Source organism: Bombus terrestris, chromosome 4 (assembly GCF_910591885.1).
Source record: "Bombus terrestris chromosome 4, iyBomTerr1.2, whole genome shotgun sequence".
Lineage (NCBI taxonomy): Eukaryota > Metazoa > Arthropoda > Insecta > Hymenoptera > Apidae > Bombus > Bombus terrestris.
The window spans coordinates 13087521-13107515 of record NC_063272.1 but is presented as its reverse complement, the minus strand read 5'-3'; the positions used below and the strand labels follow the sequence as shown (position 1 = coordinate 13107515).

At 49.4% G+C, this 19995-nt stretch overlaps 1 protein-coding gene across 50 annotated transcripts in view; it reads right to left on the bottom strand.

The window, feature by feature from the left end:
* The window catches only part of LOC100649765 (Down syndrome cell adhesion molecule-like protein Dscam2), a 56176-nt gene that overhangs the window by 13020 nt on the left and 23161 nt on the right, over positions 1-19995 (bottom strand). For 16 of the 50 annotated variants that reach the window (XM_048404997.1, XM_048405014.1, XM_048404999.1 and 13 more), the window contains exons 8-11: positions 12244-12680; positions 11896-12152; positions 11503-11815; positions 7302-7619 (exon numbers count right to left, since the gene is read on the bottom strand). In XM_048404997.1, the coding sequence (XP_048260954.1) occupies positions 7302-7619; positions 11503-11815; positions 11896-12152; positions 12244-12680 (1325 nt within the window). Of the gene's footprint in view, positions 1-513; positions 796-1291; positions 1580-2034; positions 2326-2548; positions 2843-3138; positions 3433-5056; positions 5348-5645; positions 5934-6212; positions 6504-6704; positions 6990-7301; positions 7620-8398; positions 8687-9028; positions 9323-9603; positions 9898-10211; positions 10500-11502; positions 11816-11895; positions 12153-12243; positions 12681-14720; positions 14842-15499; positions 15630-15803; positions 15931-16741; positions 16866-17010; positions 17135-17717; positions 17839-17889; positions 18014-18251; positions 18376-18603; positions 18728-19995 lie in introns of all 50 variants that reach the window. The other 34 variants (XM_048405012.1, XM_048405025.1, XM_048405006.1 and 31 more) reach the window with 24 other exon arrangements.

Genomic DNA, 19995 nt, shown 5'->3' with positions numbered 1-19995 from the left:
TAACGAGAGTGGGACTGTGGTGTCCAAAAGCTACACTCGGCTGAGCGACCTACCTAAACGATGATGCTTCGAAACAAACGATGCGGGATGATAATTATAATGTAAGAAAGAAAGAGAATGGAGACAGTGGAGCAAATGTAGACTTTCCAAAAAACATATTCAATATATGTACGCTATTACAACAATCAACAGCAGACAGTGGTAGAAACTTTGCTTAGTTCTCTTTCAAATATATAATATATACACGACTACTACTCGAACTACGAATCACGCAAGAGCGGATAATTAATTCAGATAATAAAAAAACATCGTTCCGTTTTTCGGCCCGAATAACAGCGTAACGTAACGTAACACGAAAAAACGTATAGCAACGGCGTTCCAACGGGCTACGCGTCATATACGGCTGGATCACAACATCATGCCGGTTTCCAATTGTTTCGGATATACCACACGTTCGCTCTGATTTCTGCTGAATACCATGAATTACGTGCATGATGTCTCGTTTTTTTGTACCATTCACTTTGAGATGGGCGCTGTGCCTAGCACGACCGGCTGGATTATCGGCGACGCAAGCATACTCCCCGGCGTGCTCTCCCCTGACTGCGGGGATCGTCAGAGCGGACACTCTATCCCCCAACGCGGTGATACCCACTCCGTCGCCTACTTCTAAATGGCGTCCCTCGAACAACCACTTGAGCGAAATCGGCGTGTCCCCCTTTACAACCGCGCAATGGACGATTATCAGATCGCCGGAGTTGGCCTCGTCGAACGAGAACGGCTGCACATGCGGAGCGACTGCCGAGAGATAGAGACAGATTGACTCCAGAGTCAGGCACAGATACAAACGAAGGAACGGGAGAAAATAGACGTTTCGTTTTAACGGGAATTATTTAACCGCGACGAGAATTCGGCCACGGGTTCCGTGACACAAGGCTTGTTTCAAGTCGATCGCGGTTTTTAACGAAACGATTTCGAACGCGATTATCCTTGGATTTCGAGTTGGCCGTGGCTGATGCAAAAACTTGTCTTCGTGTTGTTCGTGAGTCCGGAAGAAAAATAGAAATGAACGTATGTAAAGATAAATTTAATCCCGAAAAAGAAAATGAAAGCAAGAAAGTAGAAAAAAATGGACAGGTTTTCTTAACGTTACACAAGCAAGGAAAAATGTACTGCTACTGGAGAAGTGGTCGAAGGAAGCTGGATATTCTTCAAAGGAACAAGACAAGAACATAGGTGTGCGACTTTCGAACAAGATCTATCTTATTGGTATAGATCTTTGATTTTTAAGCACCGTTGACAATCAGATCGGCCGAGAGCTCGTGCCTTCCGGCAAGGTTTTCCGCGATACACGTGTACGTTCCAGCGTGTGTCGCCTGGACGGATCCTATGCTGAGTATGGCACCCCGTCCGCCGAGATCCACGATTGAGATTCCAGAGTGTGGCGAAATCGCATGACCGTTTAAGGTCCAGCGAAGCTTCAAGGGTTGATCGCCCTCGACCACGGCGCACGGTACCGTTACTACTTGACCCGAGTTAAGCGGTTTTTCGCCGAACGTGAACGGCAATAATTTCGGAATGACTGGAAAGAGAAAAAGACTGAAAGGAACAAAAGTCTGCGTTGGCCGCCGCGTCACGGTCAGCCTGTGCCAGCAGTGCCACGGTCACGCAACCGTGCACATAGCTTCCCGATCAAAGAAGAATATTCTCTCTCTTCCTCTTTCTCACTCTCTCGCGATTCGCATTCACATCGCTCGAATTACTTTGTTCGCGAATTACGTGTCTCGCTTCCTTGCATCGTCTAATTCACACGGCAGACAGACGATGTTCGACAGAAGAAGAAAATCAACTAAAACGAAACACCAAAAAATACGGTAAAACCGAGAAAACGAGAAAAACAAGCGAAACGAAAAATAGAAAAACGCCGAGTAATATCGATAGGAGGATGCCAGGAATGGACGGAAAGAGTTTAGTCGGCACTAGGGAAACAGAGACGGGGAATATCAGGGTGTGGAAGTTTCGTCGACAAGCGTGTACCGTTGACGTCCAATTTGGCCGAATGTGAGGTCGATCCAGCCGCATTCGAAGCAACGCAGGTGTATTCTCCGGCATGTCTCGCAGCTACGGACTCGATTGTCAGTTGCTTGACGCGTTTCCCGGAGTTAGACACGATCACGTCCATTCGATCGGATCTGATTTGCTGGTTATCGAAAGTCCAAGTGATCTCCAGAGGAGAGTCGCCTTTGGTCACCACGCACTGTACGGAAACCAAGTCTCCGGCGTTCACGGGCTCGTCGCCAAAGGAGATCGGCGCGATCTGCGGAGAGACTATGAGACGAACAACCACATAGAAACTGTCGATGGAGGAATTTGAAAGCGTGACGATCTCTTGCGAGCCGATATGAGAATTTATGTCCACGAGAAAAATAAAAACAAAGGGACCGAAGACAATGCGGTCTCACGCGTGTAATAGCAAGGGTTGAGGATCAACTTTGGGAAAGTTTCGATGGGAGATCGTGCGAGATGCCTTAATGGTATAATTGCGTAGTACCGTTCACCGATAATACTGCCGAACGGCTGACGGATCCCACCAAGTTGCTCGCAACGCAAGTATATTCGCCTGCGTGGTGCGCGGTGACGGACTCGATGATTAGAAGCGAAGTCTTTTTCCCGCTTTTCGTGACGGTTATATCTGGATGGCTAGCGCGTGTAATCGGTTCCCCGTTCAAACTCCACCGTATCTCGATAGGTGGGTCACCTTTCAAGATGCTACATACTGTTGAAATTTGTTCACCCCAATTGGCCGGTTCTTCGTTGACAGAGAATGGCGCGATCTGTGGAGCGACTAGAAACAATATCCGATAGCCATTTCAGTTCTTTTCGATTCACGGATATTCGTCTCGGTCAGTCTTGTAAGTCCACGTTACACAAATGTAGGAAAACCAGGAAAGAAATGATAAAAAGAAGTTTAAGAAAAGGTACGGGTGGAGACAGGACGGGAGTGGCTTTCACGTTAAGTCAGGAGAAAGGAGATAGTCTCGAAGTTTTCACGGACGCGTGCTAGTGAATGGGAATAATAGCAGTTTCGTTCGTATCTATTGCATGACACAGCTCATGGAACGGTTTCGTGCATTTCTGTACCATTGACGGCCAAGGTAGCCGAATAGCTCGTCGCTCCAGCTGCGTTCGAGGCTGTGCAAGTATATTCCCCAGCATGTCTGCCACTCACGGCTTCGATGGTCATCAGACTGACTCGCTTTCCAGTGCTTTGTATCGTGATATCACCGTGATTCTTGTTAGTGATAGGCTCTCCGTTCAAAGCCCACGCTACTTCGATAGGTAGGTCACCTTTCACAACGGTGCAAACCGCCGAAACTGCTTCTCCCCAATTCGCGGGTTCGTCGCTGATCGTAAATGGCGCGATCTGTGGCGCGACTGAAACGTTTGCGCAAGATCGATGAGCATGCGACACCGAGAATCTCATAATCGTCCGCGTTAACCTAATTAACGACCACAGGAATTGATACGATTCTGTCGGCGAATCGATCGATCGTCCAATCTCCTAGCTGTTTAATCGTTCGTGGCGAGATCGCGAGTTTTAGTGGCGAAACTGCCCCAACGTCCCCCGTGTACACACGACGATACATAGGACGGATCTGAATAAGCGGCTGAATACAGGTAGATGAGTGGAGGGATGAAAAGGGAAGGTCCCAGCTTTCCCGTCGTCTAAACGAAAGAAAGTCTGAACAGACGTGCGCCGGTCTACACATATGCGTGCGTATTACCGTTCACAGCTAACATCGCCGTATGGCTCGAGGCTCCAGCTTTGTTCGACGCGGTGCAAGTGTACTCTCCCGCGTGTCTTGCGGCCACGGCATCGATCGCCAACACGCTCAGCCGCTTGCTCTTCGTGATCGTGTACTGATCGGTTCTCTCGGGATCGATCGACACGCCGTTGAACGCCCAGGATATGTCCATCGGGAAGTCTCCCTTCAGGATCGAGCAGGTCGCCGAGATCGCTTCACCCGAGTTCACCGGCTCGTCGCCAAATGTAAATGGAAAGATCTGCGGTGCAACTGAGAAACGAGCGCCGCAAAGGTGTTAACCGATCGCGAAATTCGACGTGGGAATATGCATCTTTCGTCTAGTCGCCGGTTTCTTCGTTCTCTCGTTCTTACTCGTACGGGAAAACACAGGTAAACACAGGGTTTCAAGGAAACGGACAAAAGGCGGAGGATTACCGATAGATACGACAAGTGCAACGATATAGCAATTGTTTCGATATCTTATAGGCGAGGCTTATGTGCAAAACGAGTTTTGACGTGCAAGCGTGCTGTTTAGATAGGTACCGTTCACGGCCAGAGTCGTCGAGTGGCTGACGTTTCCAGCTCTGTTCGTCGCGACGCACGTATACTCGCCCGCGTGTCTCGCTGCCACGGACTCGATGCTCAGTGCGCTCATATGTTTATTGATCCTCGTGATAGTAATGTCCGGATCGTTGAAACCTATCACCCTATCGTTAAACTTCCAAACGATCTCTACCGGAAAGTCGCCTTTCATTATCGAACAGGTAGCCGAGACCATGTCGCCCGAGTTAGCTGGTCCGTCACTGATCGAGAATGGCCCTATATGCGGCGTAACTACAAGGACATGGAAACTTTGTTTAGCATTCATGGACCACGGCACGCTGATTAATGGCTGTCGATACAACCAGCTGCGTCACGATCCCGTGAATGTTTGCTAGAGGCTTACAGACGCTTCACCTCGCGAGAACGGTTATACGACCGAGCCATCGCGTCGAAGCGAAACAGATCGATAATTCCTGTTGCGGTCTCGTTGGAACACCGATGAAGAATTCATTCGATAAACGAAAGCAACGCGTGCGTGATATCAACGATACATGTGATACACGATGCGACGAATCTCCTCTTCTCTTCGACAGGTTGGATGGAAGAGAACGTGTAAGGGCGATAGAAGGTTGCGTGCATGCATGAAACGAAAAGAAAACAGTGAGACTAGAGAGGAATGGAAGAAGAGAAAATACGGGATGTCATTGTACCGTTCACAGCGAGAGATGCGGAATAACTCGTTCCACCGGCTGCATTGCTGACAGAACACGTGTATTCTCCCGCGTGTCTGGCTGTCACAGCGTCGATCGTCAATACGCTGACACGCTTGCTGGTATTTACTATCGATATATCGTAATGGTTACGCGAAATCGGCTCGCCGTTCAGGGCCCACTCGATCTGGATCGGGTGATCCCCTTTCAGTACCGTGCACGTTGCGGTGACGGTGTCCCCCCAATTCGCTGGTCCCTCTCCGATCACGAATGGCACGAGTTCCGGTGCAACTGCGGTCAGCATAATATGCCAGAGATGTTTAATTCTTCGTATAAAGCGAGTGACAAATGGAACGACCCTTCCTAAGAGTGACGAATTTATCAGCAGGATATCTGATCAATGACAACGATGTAATCCTTTTTTGAAATAAAGAAAAAGCAACCAGAGGAATTAGGAAGGGTACGATGATTGAAACAGTCGACGATGGAAACGGAAATCGGATACAGAGGGAAGCTATCTGACCGAGTATCGTGCATGCATCGAGAAAATAAAGCAAACTGAATGGGGAGTAAGGAACACGTATTGTACCATTCACGGCCAAAGTCGCGGTGAAACTCGTTCCACCGGCGGCATTGCTGGCCATGCAGGTATATTCCCCGGCGTGACTCGCCGTCACGGCGTCTATCGTCAGCAAACTGACACGCCGGCTGGTCGCGATCGATATATCGGAATAATCGTGGGAGATCGGTTCACCATTGAGAGCCCATTCGATCTGAATCGGAGAATCACCCTTCAACATGGTGCAGGTTGCGGTGACCGTGTCTCCCCAGTTTGCTGGTTTCTCACTGATCACGAACGGAGCTATCTCGGGAGCAACTAAGAGGAATAAAGAATCCTTAATTGTCTAATTGTTTCGTTCTCTATCGTCCTCGAGTACCACGACTCGATTACCAATTTATAACCACGTGTAGCAGTACCGGTCGGAGATCTAAATTTTGGATATCATTCGTTAGAGGATCGATACGTTTCGTTCGAGAGAAATTCCAAGCCTCAACCACCGACACCGACTGGGAGGCAGCGAGGAAACAGTGATGACAGTCAAGGAGTGCAAATGAGGGAAATGTATCGGAGAACATCTCTGTTGAGGAAAAGTACCATTGACAGCCAGGGTAGCCGAATGACTGGTCGCTCCAGCTTTGTTGGACGCCGAACACGTGTACTCTCCCGCGTGTCTCGCGGCCACGGACTCGATGCTGAGGATGCTATTCTTTCGCGTGGTTGCCACAATGTTAATATCCGAACGATCACGGCCGATTGGTTCGCCGTTCAGAGCCCACGTGATCTCGATTGGTAAATCACCCTTGAGGATGGCGCACACCACGGAAATCGAGTCGCCCCAATTCGCCGGCTCCTCGGTGATTACGAACGGAGCTATCTGCGGTGCGACTGTAACCGAGTACTTTACCAGTTTCCGTGGTTCGTGAGAAAACGAACGTTGCTGGAATGAGTTCACGCGACCCCTTCGATCGCTCGCCACGATACGAGATAGCGGAAGCGGTACGTGGGATTGCGATGAACGAGAGGATTAAAAGGGGATGAAAATCAAGGTTTCTCTATATCTGTTTCGGGTGTGTCTACTGTAGGTACCATTCACTGTCAATTCCGCCGAATAGCTGGTGGCACCGGCTGCGTTCGAGGCAACGCAAGTATACATTCCCGCGTGACTCGGACTGGCTGAATCTATGGACAGCAGGCTGTTCCTTTTCGTGGTAGTGACGGATATCCGATGACTCTCGTCGATGGGCATACCGTTCAACGCCCAGCTGATCTCGAGCGGGGAATCCCCGTTGACTACGGTGCAGACAGCCGATACGGAATCGCCCCAATTCACAGCCTTGTCGGCCATTTCGAACGGGGCAATGCGTGGCGGTACTGTCGACGTGATAACAACGCTAGATGGATAGGTCGAACGTATCGATGTACACATATCGTTCGATGAAAAAAAAAAATACGCGACCGTCCTTAATATAGATGTACGACGAGATAATTATCGAACTCCTTAAAGAACGTTTCACGACACGAGGAAAGAACCGTAAGATGTTGACACGAAGAATTTATCTCTCGACGTTCACCTCCATCCTCAGTGGCACCTACGAGATCGATGACGCATACCCCCGGTGTAGTACACGGCCGACCAATCACCCAATCGGTTCACCCAATCGTCCTAAATTCATCAAAGCGTACCGTTCACTGACAGAACCGACGTGTGCGTAGCGGATCCGGCTGCGTTGATCGCGGTGCACGAGTAGTCGCCCGCATGTCTTGCGGCTACCGAGTCTATCGACAGGGTGCTGATCCGTTTACTACTTCTGGTCACGACGATGTCAGGAATGTCGTAACTGTGGTCACCGGACACGCGTCCGACATCGATAGACCTACCGTTCAGTGACCACACGATCTTCACAGGCAAATCGCCTTTGATCACGGCGCACTGAACGGTGGCCATATCTCCCGCGTTGGCAGCCTCGTCACCGAACGTGAACGGCGCTAACTGCGGTCCTACTGCAAGTTACAAACAACCTTTGAATCACGCGTAGGAGCTTCCGGAGCAGGACACAGGTTCGGAGTTCTTACATCCCGGTTGATCGAAGCGCGAAAACAATCGCGTACCACGAACGACGCGTTGGAGCTGTCGTTTTGATCGAGGATGACGGTGCGTAGACTAGAACGGCTACGAGGTGTTCGGGGAGATTTAAAGGAGGTGGATAGAAAACAGTAGACAGAACTGTAAAAAAAGCAATACGAAAACAAGTGAAAGAAACATGGACCATCGTCTCGCTGTATCTGCGGGATGGGCCGTGTCCTTACCTGCCGTCGTCTCTGACGATAATCTTACCTTGCCTTCGTACGCGAGGATCGAGACATTCGTTCGCACATCGTTCGATCATCGGCACGACGACGGCAGTGGTCTTCTGATAAACATTATTACACTATGAAGATTACTGCGGAAAACAAGAAGTTACGAGAGAAGATACTGAGAGTGTACAAAGCTATTGAAAAACGCGCCGACCGATTATTCGAGGCAAATGTTGTAGTAAAAATATAATTAAAACGAGAAAAGAAATTAGCGGCAAAGTTCGTAGAACGATCAACGTTTTAAACGTAAAAGTTCATCCGGCGAAAGTGGAGCGTACTTTAAAAAAGAACGACCCACATTGGTCGAAACTTTTCTCGCTATATATCCGCGGTACCGATCGATCTCCCCTTGAATGGTCGGCGCGCCCTTTAATAGGCCGTTTATAATCGCAAAGTTAGTAAATTCGTATAGTCGAGGGGGATACCGTTGACCGAGAGCACGGCGGTGTGACTGTCGGATCCGGCGGCATTAGACGCGATGCACTTGTATCTTCCAGCATGCCTCGCCGCCACACTGTCGATGCTCAAGAAGCTGACCCTCTTATTAATTATGATATTAATGTCCGGTCTGCTCGAGTCTATCGGGCTGTCGTCGAACGTCCACGTCAAATTCACCGGGAAGTCGCCTTTGACGATCGTGCAAGAGACCGACAGCATCTCGCCGGAGTTGAGCGGATCGTCGCCGAAAGAGAACTGGAGGATCTGTGGCGCGACTGCGTGAGCGACACGGCAGCATGGACGAAAGGTAGAGGCGTGAGAAACAAACAGAGTCAGAATGGGTTCGAAGAGGGACGCGTTCTCTGGATGCCGCCTATGAGACGAACATTGCATCCCCCTAACGGGAAGCTCCGCTCGCAGCCGCGTATTTACAGATCCGAGCGTCGATCGTACGAAAGGACGTAAGAAAGGACGGTTAACGGTTATAAGCGGAAACGATCGAGAAGGATAGACGGAAGGAGAAGAACGAATGCCTTAGTAGGAGGAAAAGAAGACGATGACAACGAAGGAACGCAAAGATGTGTTCGGTTACGTGCGAAGGGGTCGTACACATGTACCGTTTACAGTTAGCTGAGACGAGTGTGTGGTAGCGCCAGCGCGATTCGACGCGGAACAAGTATATTCTCCAGCGTGTCTTGCCGCGACCGACTCGATAGTTAGGACGCTGTTTTTCTTGTTCGTACTCCCTATGACGACGTCGGATCCGTGGTGGCTGTCGATCGGAGTCCCGTTAAACGCCCAAGATATCTCGAGAGGCTGATCGCCCTTCGCCACGGAGCATGTCACGGAGACTAATTCGCCCCAGCTGGCGGGCTCGTCGCCGAATGCAAAGGGTAGTATCAGCGGAGCAACTGGAAAACATGACTAGAAGAGTCGAAGCGAGGAGGAACGAGTGTCGATTCGCGTGCAACGCTTCTACCATCGATTCTAGTTGTTTAAACGACGCGACGCGACGTTAGGGTTGGTATGGCGGTGGAGTTAACGCTGACACGCAATGGGAGAAGGGTTTTTCATGGTGGAAACTGGTTGTAAAATGGAAAAATGCGAGGAATAGTCTGTCATAGTGAAAGCATAGCTCGCAAGAATACAGAGAAAGGGAAAAGGGTGGCGAGGGTTGAAGTGGAAATCGTACCGTTCACCGTTAAGGTTGCCGATCGACTGACGGAACCGGCGAGATTCGATGCCGAGCAGGCGTACTCTCCGGCGTGTCTTGCAGAGACGCCGTCGATGATAAGGGTGCTCAGGTGTTTGCTGATTCTCGTGATAGTGATACTAGCGTCTTTCGACGTGTCGATCGGCACGCCGTTGAACGCCCACGATATATCCATGGGCATATCGCCCTTCAAGATCGAGCAAGGTACGGACACGGAGTCTCCCGAGTTGGCGACCTCGGCATTGAAAGCGATCGGTAGAAGCTGCGGGCCAACTGAAGTCATCGTACAATTAGAATCGGGTCTCATCGCATGCACACAGTCCTATGGATCTGATTGCGGCGCAATGATCGTCGTCCGTATCGTGAAACAACGATAGCGTTCTAAGTCTCTCGAAAGCGAACGTTTCAGTCAGAGGAAAACGTTGGAATTCTCAATGCAGGAGATCACAGGCCAGGATACAAAGAGGGACTTCGCTACGGTGCTTTTTGCCAGGATTGTGCAGAAAACGAACGAAACGAAAGAAGAAGAAAAAATAAACACGAGAAAGTGTATCATATTTCTCTAGGAACGGATGATAGTCCCGAACCATTAACGGTGAGTGTGGTCGAATGGGACACAGTTCCAGCCGCGTTTTCAGCGGTGCAAACGTACTGCCCCGCGTGTCTCGCGGTGATGATTGAGATCATGAGCATGCTAACGCGATCCGCGACCTTCTTCGCAAGTACGCCGGAGGAACCGCCCATCTCTTCTCCGGGATAGCTCCAACGTATGTTCAAAGGCAGGTCACCGGTCGGTACGATACACTGCAGGTTTGCGAATTCTCCAGCGTTCATGGGTAGCTTCGTGAACGAGAACTGCTGTATCGTGGGCGGCACTGAGGGTGGAGGATCGATGTATGGACGTGTAATGACAGGTCGCGAGCGTATGTACGTGATTATGTACGTGTCGTACGTCACGTGTACTGACGTGTATACGTCGATGGGTTGGCTTCGCTTCATGGTTCTTTTAATTTACAAAACGGCAAACAACAAAAATTCGTTTACATGGAAAGCGTAGATCGATCGATAGCAAACGATGGAAAACGATTGGCGTCGACGAAGCCAACCCATTGGCTGTTAATATACGTTCAGAGACACGGTACTCTGTGGAGCAGCGGTTGCTATGCGTGGTGGACGCGCGAAGAGAGAACAATTCTGACAAGAATGCACTAGATTTCTTACGGTCGATCGTTGGCCACCGCCATACCAACTTCCCACATTCCAACGAAAGCGCTCGTGCCTCTTTTCGAGACGTTCCCATTTTACGTGCGATTAAAGTGTTCGTGAAATCTGCAACGAGGTCGTCGTCCGTGTGCGTGTCCGCGTCCGTGTCCGTATGCGACAATTCTCGAATCGCGATCCACCGGCTTTTTTTCACGGTTCTATGTTACACAGTTCTCACGATTCTCGATTTTCGGCCGAGATACTCGATTGCACCTAATTTAGCCTTTATCGACATCATCGACAAATGCCAGGATTCGCTGAAAGAGTCGTCATTAGAGTTGTAAGACAACGTCGAACGCTATCGTACATAACGTTCGTCAAATCGTCTCTCATCACCTGAAAATAACGTTTTACGCAGAATTCCGATACGCTTTACCGACTGCTCGCGATTATACGATCTGCTTCTTTACATTAAAAAAAAATTAAAATAAATCTTAATTCGTAATAAACAAAATATTTTATATCGTATATCTTGAAAACGTGTGATCGAAACATTTACTCGTCATACTATCGTGTCTCTGTTCAAATTTCGTGATTACTCGTAATTCAACTACACGCGACAATCGAAGTTGGCGAAATCGATCCTAAAGATAGATAAAGAAACTTGGAACTTACCCATAACTTGAACTTCTAATGTTCCCCTTGCGCTGTAGCCTTGAGCGTTGCGTGCAACACAGGTGTAAGTAGCCTGATCGCTCATTCTCTCGACGTTCTCAATGATAAGCGTGCCATTAGGGAAGACCTTCTGTTTCCTGTTGATCGGCAAAACTCTGGTGTCTCTCTCCCATACGATGCTTTCGATCGGATATCCGGCTACTGGACAGGTCACGCGAAGAGTTTCACCAGCAACGATAGCCTTTTTGTCCATGTGACGAATAAAGGGCAGGCCATAGACATTGAGACGCGCAGAATGTTCAGCGGATCCAACCTGTAATCACCAAATTATCCCATCATTACCACCCTTCGTTCTTCTTTATTTCTTCAAAGGGAGAAAGTGACTCTTCTTACCTTTGAAGCGGCAATGCATTTGTAGAGTCCACCGTCGTTTGTATGAATGCTGGAGATGTTCAAATGAGAAACCACGTCGCCGTTCACCGTAACGTATTGTCCTACTTGAAGCCTTTCAGTGTTGGATAGCCGTTTGCCATCGAGTTCCCAGGTAATCTCAGGAGTTGGGTTTCCGCTGGCGACACACTTGAGGAACATGCTGGGTCCAGGTTGAAGAGTCTCCTCGGCGAAGGCCTGGCGAATCTGCGGGGGTTCGACTGTGGATGTAAAAACATTTGCAATCAAAACGGCCTCTTAAAAATGTGAACTACGAGCCATAGACTCGAATTCCTTAGAACCAAAACTCACATCGTCCACCAAGTTTCAGTTCAGCGGTTGCCTGGGCGCTTTCTTGATCGTTTCTAACAAAACACTGGTACATTCCCTTATCTTCCTTCTTGACGCTGTCGATTCTGAGCACGGGTTCTTCCAGTCCAAGAGGTTTGCCATCCTTCAGCCAGGAGATAGTCTTGATCGGATTTCCTCTGACGTTGCACGTGAAAGTAGCTGGTCTTCCAAAGTCGATAGTCTGTGTGTTAGGTTCGATTTCCGCTGCCAATGGTGCTGTTACAGTCAACACGGTCTCCACGCTTTCACCGCCGACGGAGTTGTTCACGATGCACAGATATTTGCCAGAATCTTCGACGCGAGCCTCGCGAATGATCAGTGTTCCGCTAACTTGACGAACGCGCTCATTGAGTTGGACAGGTTGACGACGAGAGGAGCCTTCGATGAACTTGTACCATCTGAAACGACAGGATGAAAGGGGATTGTTTTCGCAAGTCGGCTGCTGGAACGAGGCGCTTTCGTGGCGGATCGATTCTCATACAAAATGAAAGAGATGAAACGAAGCCAATGGAAACATTTTGCTTGTTCAAAGGTCGAAACGTTCGATCCGTGTGAATGGGAAGAAACGCGATCGCGTGATGTTGGCGAAGAATGCATACCAGCGAAGATCGACACGAGGTACGACCAGGTCGATACGCGACGTTTCTGTTCGCTTCGTTCCATGCTGCTTTTATTTTCCATTTTCCATATAGGCAGGGCTTTGGGCGTCTCTGGGCGCGGGCTTCTGTCTCTACTGATGGCTCATTAGCGCGTGTCTCGCTACGACACGAGTACGCAAACTTAATGAAAAAGAGAGCTTCAACAACAGCTGGAGCGTAAATAGCGGCCGTAAAGCAGAGCAGGTTGGGAAACGGAGGGAATGAAGGCTGGCAGCGACAACTTCGTTACGGCCGAAAAACAAAAAATGCGCAAGAGAAGCATCGGTTTCGTAGCCCGTACACACACGCCGAGACCTCAGAGCCGAAATATATATCGTATGCCTAAGGGAGAAAGTGAGAAGGCGATCGCCGTGGAGTCAAGAACGTAACTGGGACACGCTGTGTGCGTCGTCCTTACTCTCGATCTTCGCCACGTGTTGACTGACAATTTACGATCACCGGAATGGATTAGAGGCGAAAGAACTTAACAACAGAAAGAAACGGACGACCGGGTTAAAATTAAGAAAAATCTACTCCAAGATCGGGATGGATCGTGTTAAAAACTGCTTAACGAAATCAAAATAAGCTTCCACACCACTCGTGTGTGAATAATGTACAGCGAATCACGGGAAACTTGTTCCCGTAAACGTAGGAATTGGATCTGGAACGAAGTTGGGAAGACGAACAAGAAAGAGGTTCAGGAAGGCGGTGACAATCGAGCGACACGACGTGTGACAATTGTGCAAGTGGACAACGCGCGAGACATACTACACGAATCATGACGCGCAATCCTGGCAAGTGAGAGAAAGAGAGGGTGTGGGACAGTGAAATACACGAACGGATGAACGGAAGCACGAAGGTGGCGAGGACTTACCAGCCAGATATCGTGGGACTTATTGGAGGTGTGCAGGTGCTGGGCAACATTGTTCGCCCCATTGATCGGGTGACACCCTCTCGGACCACCCGGATCAGCACCGAGGTTACCGAAGGAGAAGAGGGCCCGCATCCTTTTCAGAGTCGCGCTTCCGTCACCTATCTCGTGGGGTTGCGCCACGGGGTTCCAGTTGGCACTGAAAACCAACATGTCCGATTGGCCCCGGATACGGGATACACAATTTTCGTTTCTTTCTTTTTTTTCTTTCTTCCTTCTTAACGAAGATTTATCGTCGATTTTCCCTGTTTTTTCGCTTTGTAACTATCTAAGAGACACGATCACGTTCAGCTTAAATCGAGAACAAAATGCAAGATGCGTTAAAGTTGAACGAGACGAGTTGTGGCACGGGCAAATCACGAGTAAAGAAATCGGTCTCTTACAACAACAAAAATCGCCCTATAATCATCCTTCTTCTCTATTCTAAGCTCGTCTGCCGTTCCTATATAGATAGTTTACGAGAGTGGCCGGCGTTGGGATCTTGGATCATCGCTATGCATGCTCTGCCCACTCACTTTTTCCCTTGCTTTTCTCTTTTCGTTCTCTCTTTGTTTTGTTCTTTGTTCGTATTTTCTTTTTTTTTTTATTATTATTCTCACTCGAGGCTACCTTTGTTTTCATTCCCCTTATCTCTTATGCTTTACGGCAATTCGTGTCTGCCTCTTGTATCTTATTTGTCTCTTATACTTCGCCTCTCTCGTTCTGCCTCTGTCGAACGTCCGACTTCTTGGATTTTTGCGGTACCGCCACCCGACACGGGGTAGAGGGTAAGGATGGAACGCTTCGAAAATAGGATCCGTGCTCTGCGGAGCAAGACCAAACGACCAAACAAAAGAAAAAAAAGAGAAGCTATACGGAATTGTGTGTACCTAGAGATCGGGGCAGGAAAGCCTTGTGCCGCACACGCCAGCGCCAGAGACTCGCCCTCTACCCCGCGGTACTTATTAAGGCCGTCTCCAGTCCCTTTTGGGGCAGTACGACCGGACGGTTCTGGAAGGATATCATTCATTGCCCAGAATAACTAAGTCGTCCTCATTCGTTTCATTCTTTGCTACACTTATTCGTAATTAGATTCGTTTCATTTAATTCGTCGATCGTTACAAAGAGACTCTGCGAGAAAGAGGCTCTTAGTGCATATCGATTCTCTCAGTGGAACTTGCGATCAACTTGGTACTCCTATTACCATTCAGTTAATGCTTCGATCGATTGGTACACACACGTGAGACCCCCTTCTCGCGAAGATTTAAACACGCACATTACGTACCTCGTCCTTCTCTCCAACGGTTAGTACCTTGAGTAGACTATACTTAAACGTTTCATGCTACTTACCTTGAGAACAAGCTCCTCGACCGGGTAACATGCCTCGCGAAACGCACAGACATCAACTGACTCGACTCATCGACGACGACGACGACAACTTTGGAAACCAGCGGGGGGGAACGATAGGGAAACCGCGAGATAATCGGTGGTGTCTACCTTGTCAAAGGTTCGGGAAATCCCTGCAGCGCGTGAGTCAACGCGATATCCTGACCCCTAGCAGCCAAAACCACTTCCCTTTCGACTTTCTTGCCCGAAAAACGCGGAGCTATCTTGGTTGTGCCCTCTGAAACGCGATCGTAACGTGTTCCCGAGAACGAAAGAGAAGTACCTTGTCACTGGGACAGGAAATCCCTGAATCGAGCAGTCCAGAGCCACCACCAATGTCCTTGGAACGTCGACGAGCTTGCCACCCTCGTAACGTTCACCGGCTATACGCGGCGCGACGTTACCTGTCGGCTCTGTAAGCGGCAAGAGAACGCGACTAATTCGGCGCGTGGCTCGCGATTTTCATCTCCGACCACGCGAAACGATGCGAGGAAACGATGGAGAAAAAGGCTGAGTACCCGAGCAGGATCGCCACCGCCTGGAACGAGCTCGAGGCCCCTCGTTTACGTTCATACACGTGACCGTACCTGAACGTGGGGGCTGGAAAACCTTGAACAGGACACGGCAGACCCACCGTTCGATCGACTAGGATGTCCCACTTCAGCCCGTTCATTTCCTTGTCTCGTACGTTTGGGCGCACACTACCCCGTGGCTCTGTAATAATTGGGTACGGGGATATGTCGCTTGTCGTCGTTGTCGAACGCGTCATCGATGCACGGCACGTGATCATGTCCCAAAGAAAACGATGGACGTGAAGATAAAGACCGATCGACAAAGGCTAGTATGGAATACGAAGGAGTACCGAACGACGTTGCTCACCTGTACAAAGGCGGAGGACTGGCCTGAGCCTCGCACAGTAACGTCAAAGCTTGGCCCTGGACTTTTGCCAATCCGTCGAATTTCGATCTAGGCGGCAATCGAGGAGGACTACTTCCGACCGGCTCTAGAAAGCAAAACGAGCAAAACATTCAACGCCATCGGATCAATCTATATCTTCACGTTTCTCTCGCGTTCCGTAGTCTATCGCCCTAACAAGTCGACCGAAGAAACTGCCAAGAATAATCGCGAACCGCGATCGAAGACTTCCTCTCTTTTGCTCGTTCGAGCATACCTGAAGATCGGCAGTGGATGCGCCTGAGCCTGACACAACAGGGCCGTGGCCTTTTGCACCGGCAGAGAGAAGACCGTTATCTTAGCTGTGGGTGGCACTTTGGGCGCAGCGCCGCTCACGGGCTCTGAATGTGGAGAAACGATATCTCTTAAGAGATCGTCGATAAATACCTATAAGCTGGAAGAGGGTGACCCTGCGCCGGGCAAAGCATCGTTACTGGCGTGGCCACGTAACTGGCGAGAACGTCGTACTTGGCAGTGGACGCGACTCTGGGTTTGGCACCGTTTACAGGCTCTACACAAGTGCCAAATTAAGAGAACCGGTGAATGGACAAACGAAGATTAGTTCACTGACCTAAACGTGGGAGCAGGGAATGCCTGGGCGTCGCATAGTAAACTGAGCTCAGCACCATTTGCCATCTCGAACGAGTCGGATTTTGCTGATTTCGGGAATTTTGGTGACACCCGACCTGCCGGCTCTGACGTTCATAAAACGTAACAAACGACATTTCTTTATTAACGCTCAAAATGCTCGCCCCGCGTGAACGTGCCACCGCGCCGCCTCGTACTCGCGAAACGCGAAAAGATCAAGAAGAGAAAAGAAAAAAGCAAGCAAAAGATTACCTGTGAGTCGGAGGTGGCGATGCCTGAGCGGAACACGTGAGCGCGACCGAGGATTTCGCGGCTCTGACATAGGTGACGCTTTTCGCGTCGCTCTGAAAGGCTGGCGCCTTGGATCCCACGGGCTCTAGATCAAATAAACGCGAGACAAAGAGGTCTAACTGGAGCGGAGCTGTCATTTACCTGAACGACGGAACTGGGAACCCTTGTGCGGGACAAAGCAATGTCGACGAGCTTCCAGCGGCGCGAATGAACGAATTCACACGATCGTCGCTCGAGAATTTCGGCCCCTTCGCTCCCATCGGCTCTGGCAATATAACAATCGTGCAGGTTTGTCAGCTTCGAAGAGCTCGTGTCGACGAAAGCGAAAAAAGAAGAGGACGTCTACCGCTCGGGAGCGACGTTCCTCCGCATTCAGAGATTTTTGTTTATTCGATAGGCAAAATGGAATTACGAAAACGATCGATAAGAAGGACGAGCTGCTATGTGACTCGAGTACCTGAACGCTGGTACCGGGTGACCCTGCGCTTGGCACTGCACCGCGAATCCCGATGAGGTTTTGGTCTTCTGCCATCGTTTTGCGTCTCCGCTTACGGATGGTGCCTTGCTTTGCACCGGTTCTTCGCCAGGAAAAAACGAAACGCGTGAAAAGGAACGCAAAGAAACTGGTCGTAAAGTTTGAACCAACATCTCGTTAGTTCGCGATTTACCTGAACGATGGAACAGGGTAAGCCTGCCCTTGGCAGAGAATCACGATGTGCATACCCATGTGCCTCTCCATGAGACTTCCCTTTTCCCCGAGAATCGACGGTGCTTTGCTACCAACCGGTTCTATCGGGAAAACAAACGAGCCATTCGTCAACTAACGATCGAACGATTTACCTATAGTTGGGTACAGGATATCCCTGTGCGGGGCACGTCAACACCACGCTGAATAACGTACTGGTCTCTTTCCAACCGCGTTTCATCTCGCCGATCAACGCGGGAGCTTTGCTGCCGATGGGCTCTGACGACACAAAAATTGTGCGAGGTTTCCAAAGTATGAAACGATGCGTGCGTTAACCAAGGTTTACCTAAAACTGGGCACGGGATAAGCCTGCGCCGGGCAGAACAGAACGACCGTCGACTCGTAGGCCTTTTCTTTCCAGCCACCCTTCAAGTCACCCGTCAACGCTGGCGCTTTGCTTCCGACTGGCTCTGTTTATGCAGAGCAGTTCGAAAATATTCGATTAACGAGTGTTTACCTAAAACTGGGCACGGGATGCCCCTGAGCCGGGCACGACAGAACGGCGCTGGACTTCGCTCTCTTCTTCAGCCAACCACCCCTTAATTCGCTTGTAAACGCCGGAGCCTTCGTCCCGATCGGTTCTACGAATTTCATGTATATGTACATGCAGTCAAGAAACGCGTGCGATCGACAAGTTGCATTGACATGTTAGTAAGAACGTTTGTTCGAGTGAAGAATGAATACGGTATGAAGAAATGTGTTTGATTTAGTCACGACATTCAGTGCGATTGATTAACTATAGAAGACGCGTAGGACAGATGTTAGAATATCACGTGTACATTTTATTTTCGTAAGAATTATAAATTTACCTAAATGAAGGCACGGGATAGCCCTGCGCTGGACAGAATATCACGACACTCGTCTTCGTCTCGACTTCTAACATTATTCCTTTAACGATCCCCATCAACGCCGGCGCTTTGCTCCCGACTGGTTCTAATTAGATGCAAAAGAAGGAAGCCGTGAGCAAGATAATGCTTGCCAACAACTGGCGCAACATTCATTGTATGGTTACGTAATTGGTCTGATGGTACAGGGGGGCCCTGATTAAAAAGGATCAAAGAATCACAGTGCAGCAAGAGGCATCCACGGAGAAAGTAACCGACGAAACTAATCCGGTCCGAACCTGCAACGCTTTCTCTTCACGGTCTTCGATCGATCTTACCGCGCTCGGCTAACAACCGACCAGTTTCCTTTCTTTCTTTCGGGTTAATTAATACAAAGAGCTTTACCTAAAGGAGGGGACGGGGTATCCCTGCGCGGGACATGGCAGCACGGTGCTGGATCCAGCTCCTTTTTCCAGCCAAACGCCCTTCACATCCCCCGTGAACGCCGGTGCTTTGCTGCCGACCGGTTCTGACAATGCACACGCGATGAGCGAGGCAGAATTAATTGTTCCACTTTGAATGTCAGAAAAGGGGAGCCCGATGCCGGACAAGTACGGGATGAGGGTAAACGAAAAGAAGGCCAAGGCAATGTAATAGAAACAATCTGGTCCACTAAGTGCTCTTCAGTTTTCACAAACGATTGCCAAATAATGCCGCGCTCGTCCCATGAAATCGACGCGAAGGTCTTTCGCGTTTAAATGAACAACTCTTTTAATTAAAACGTCACTCTGGCTGCGGTAGGGTATGCTCGATGCACGTAAAGTAGGAATACTTTAAGGACGAATCAGTTACCTAAAGGATGGCACAGGGTACCCTTGCGCGGGACAGAAGAGAACGACATCGGTGTCCGCTGGATTCTCCATCCATACGCCCTTTACCGTTCCCGTGAATGCTGGCGCTTTGCTGCCAACTGGTTCTAACGAATTACACAGAGATACAGAACCATGCTGTGAGCTCTTTGACTAACACTCAATGATTAATTCAAGAAGTATACCTATAGGATGGAACTGGGAACCCCTGAGCGGGACAAAATAGAGTGAGATCTTGACCGGTGACACGATCGTACCAGGATAGCTTCGCGTCATTCGAGAACTTTGGCTTCTTCGTGGCGACCGGCTCTGTCGGGATTAGGAAAAGCTCGTATGAAGACTGGCTTCGAGTCTACCGGACTAACTACTTTAACAAACTAACCGTATCGAAATATCTTTACGTTTAAACGAATAGTCGTTCGATTAAAGTATGAACGTGCGTTCTCGCTGCATTACGAAGACCAACGCACGTAGAAATACTTGAAGGAAGAATCATTTACCTAAATAA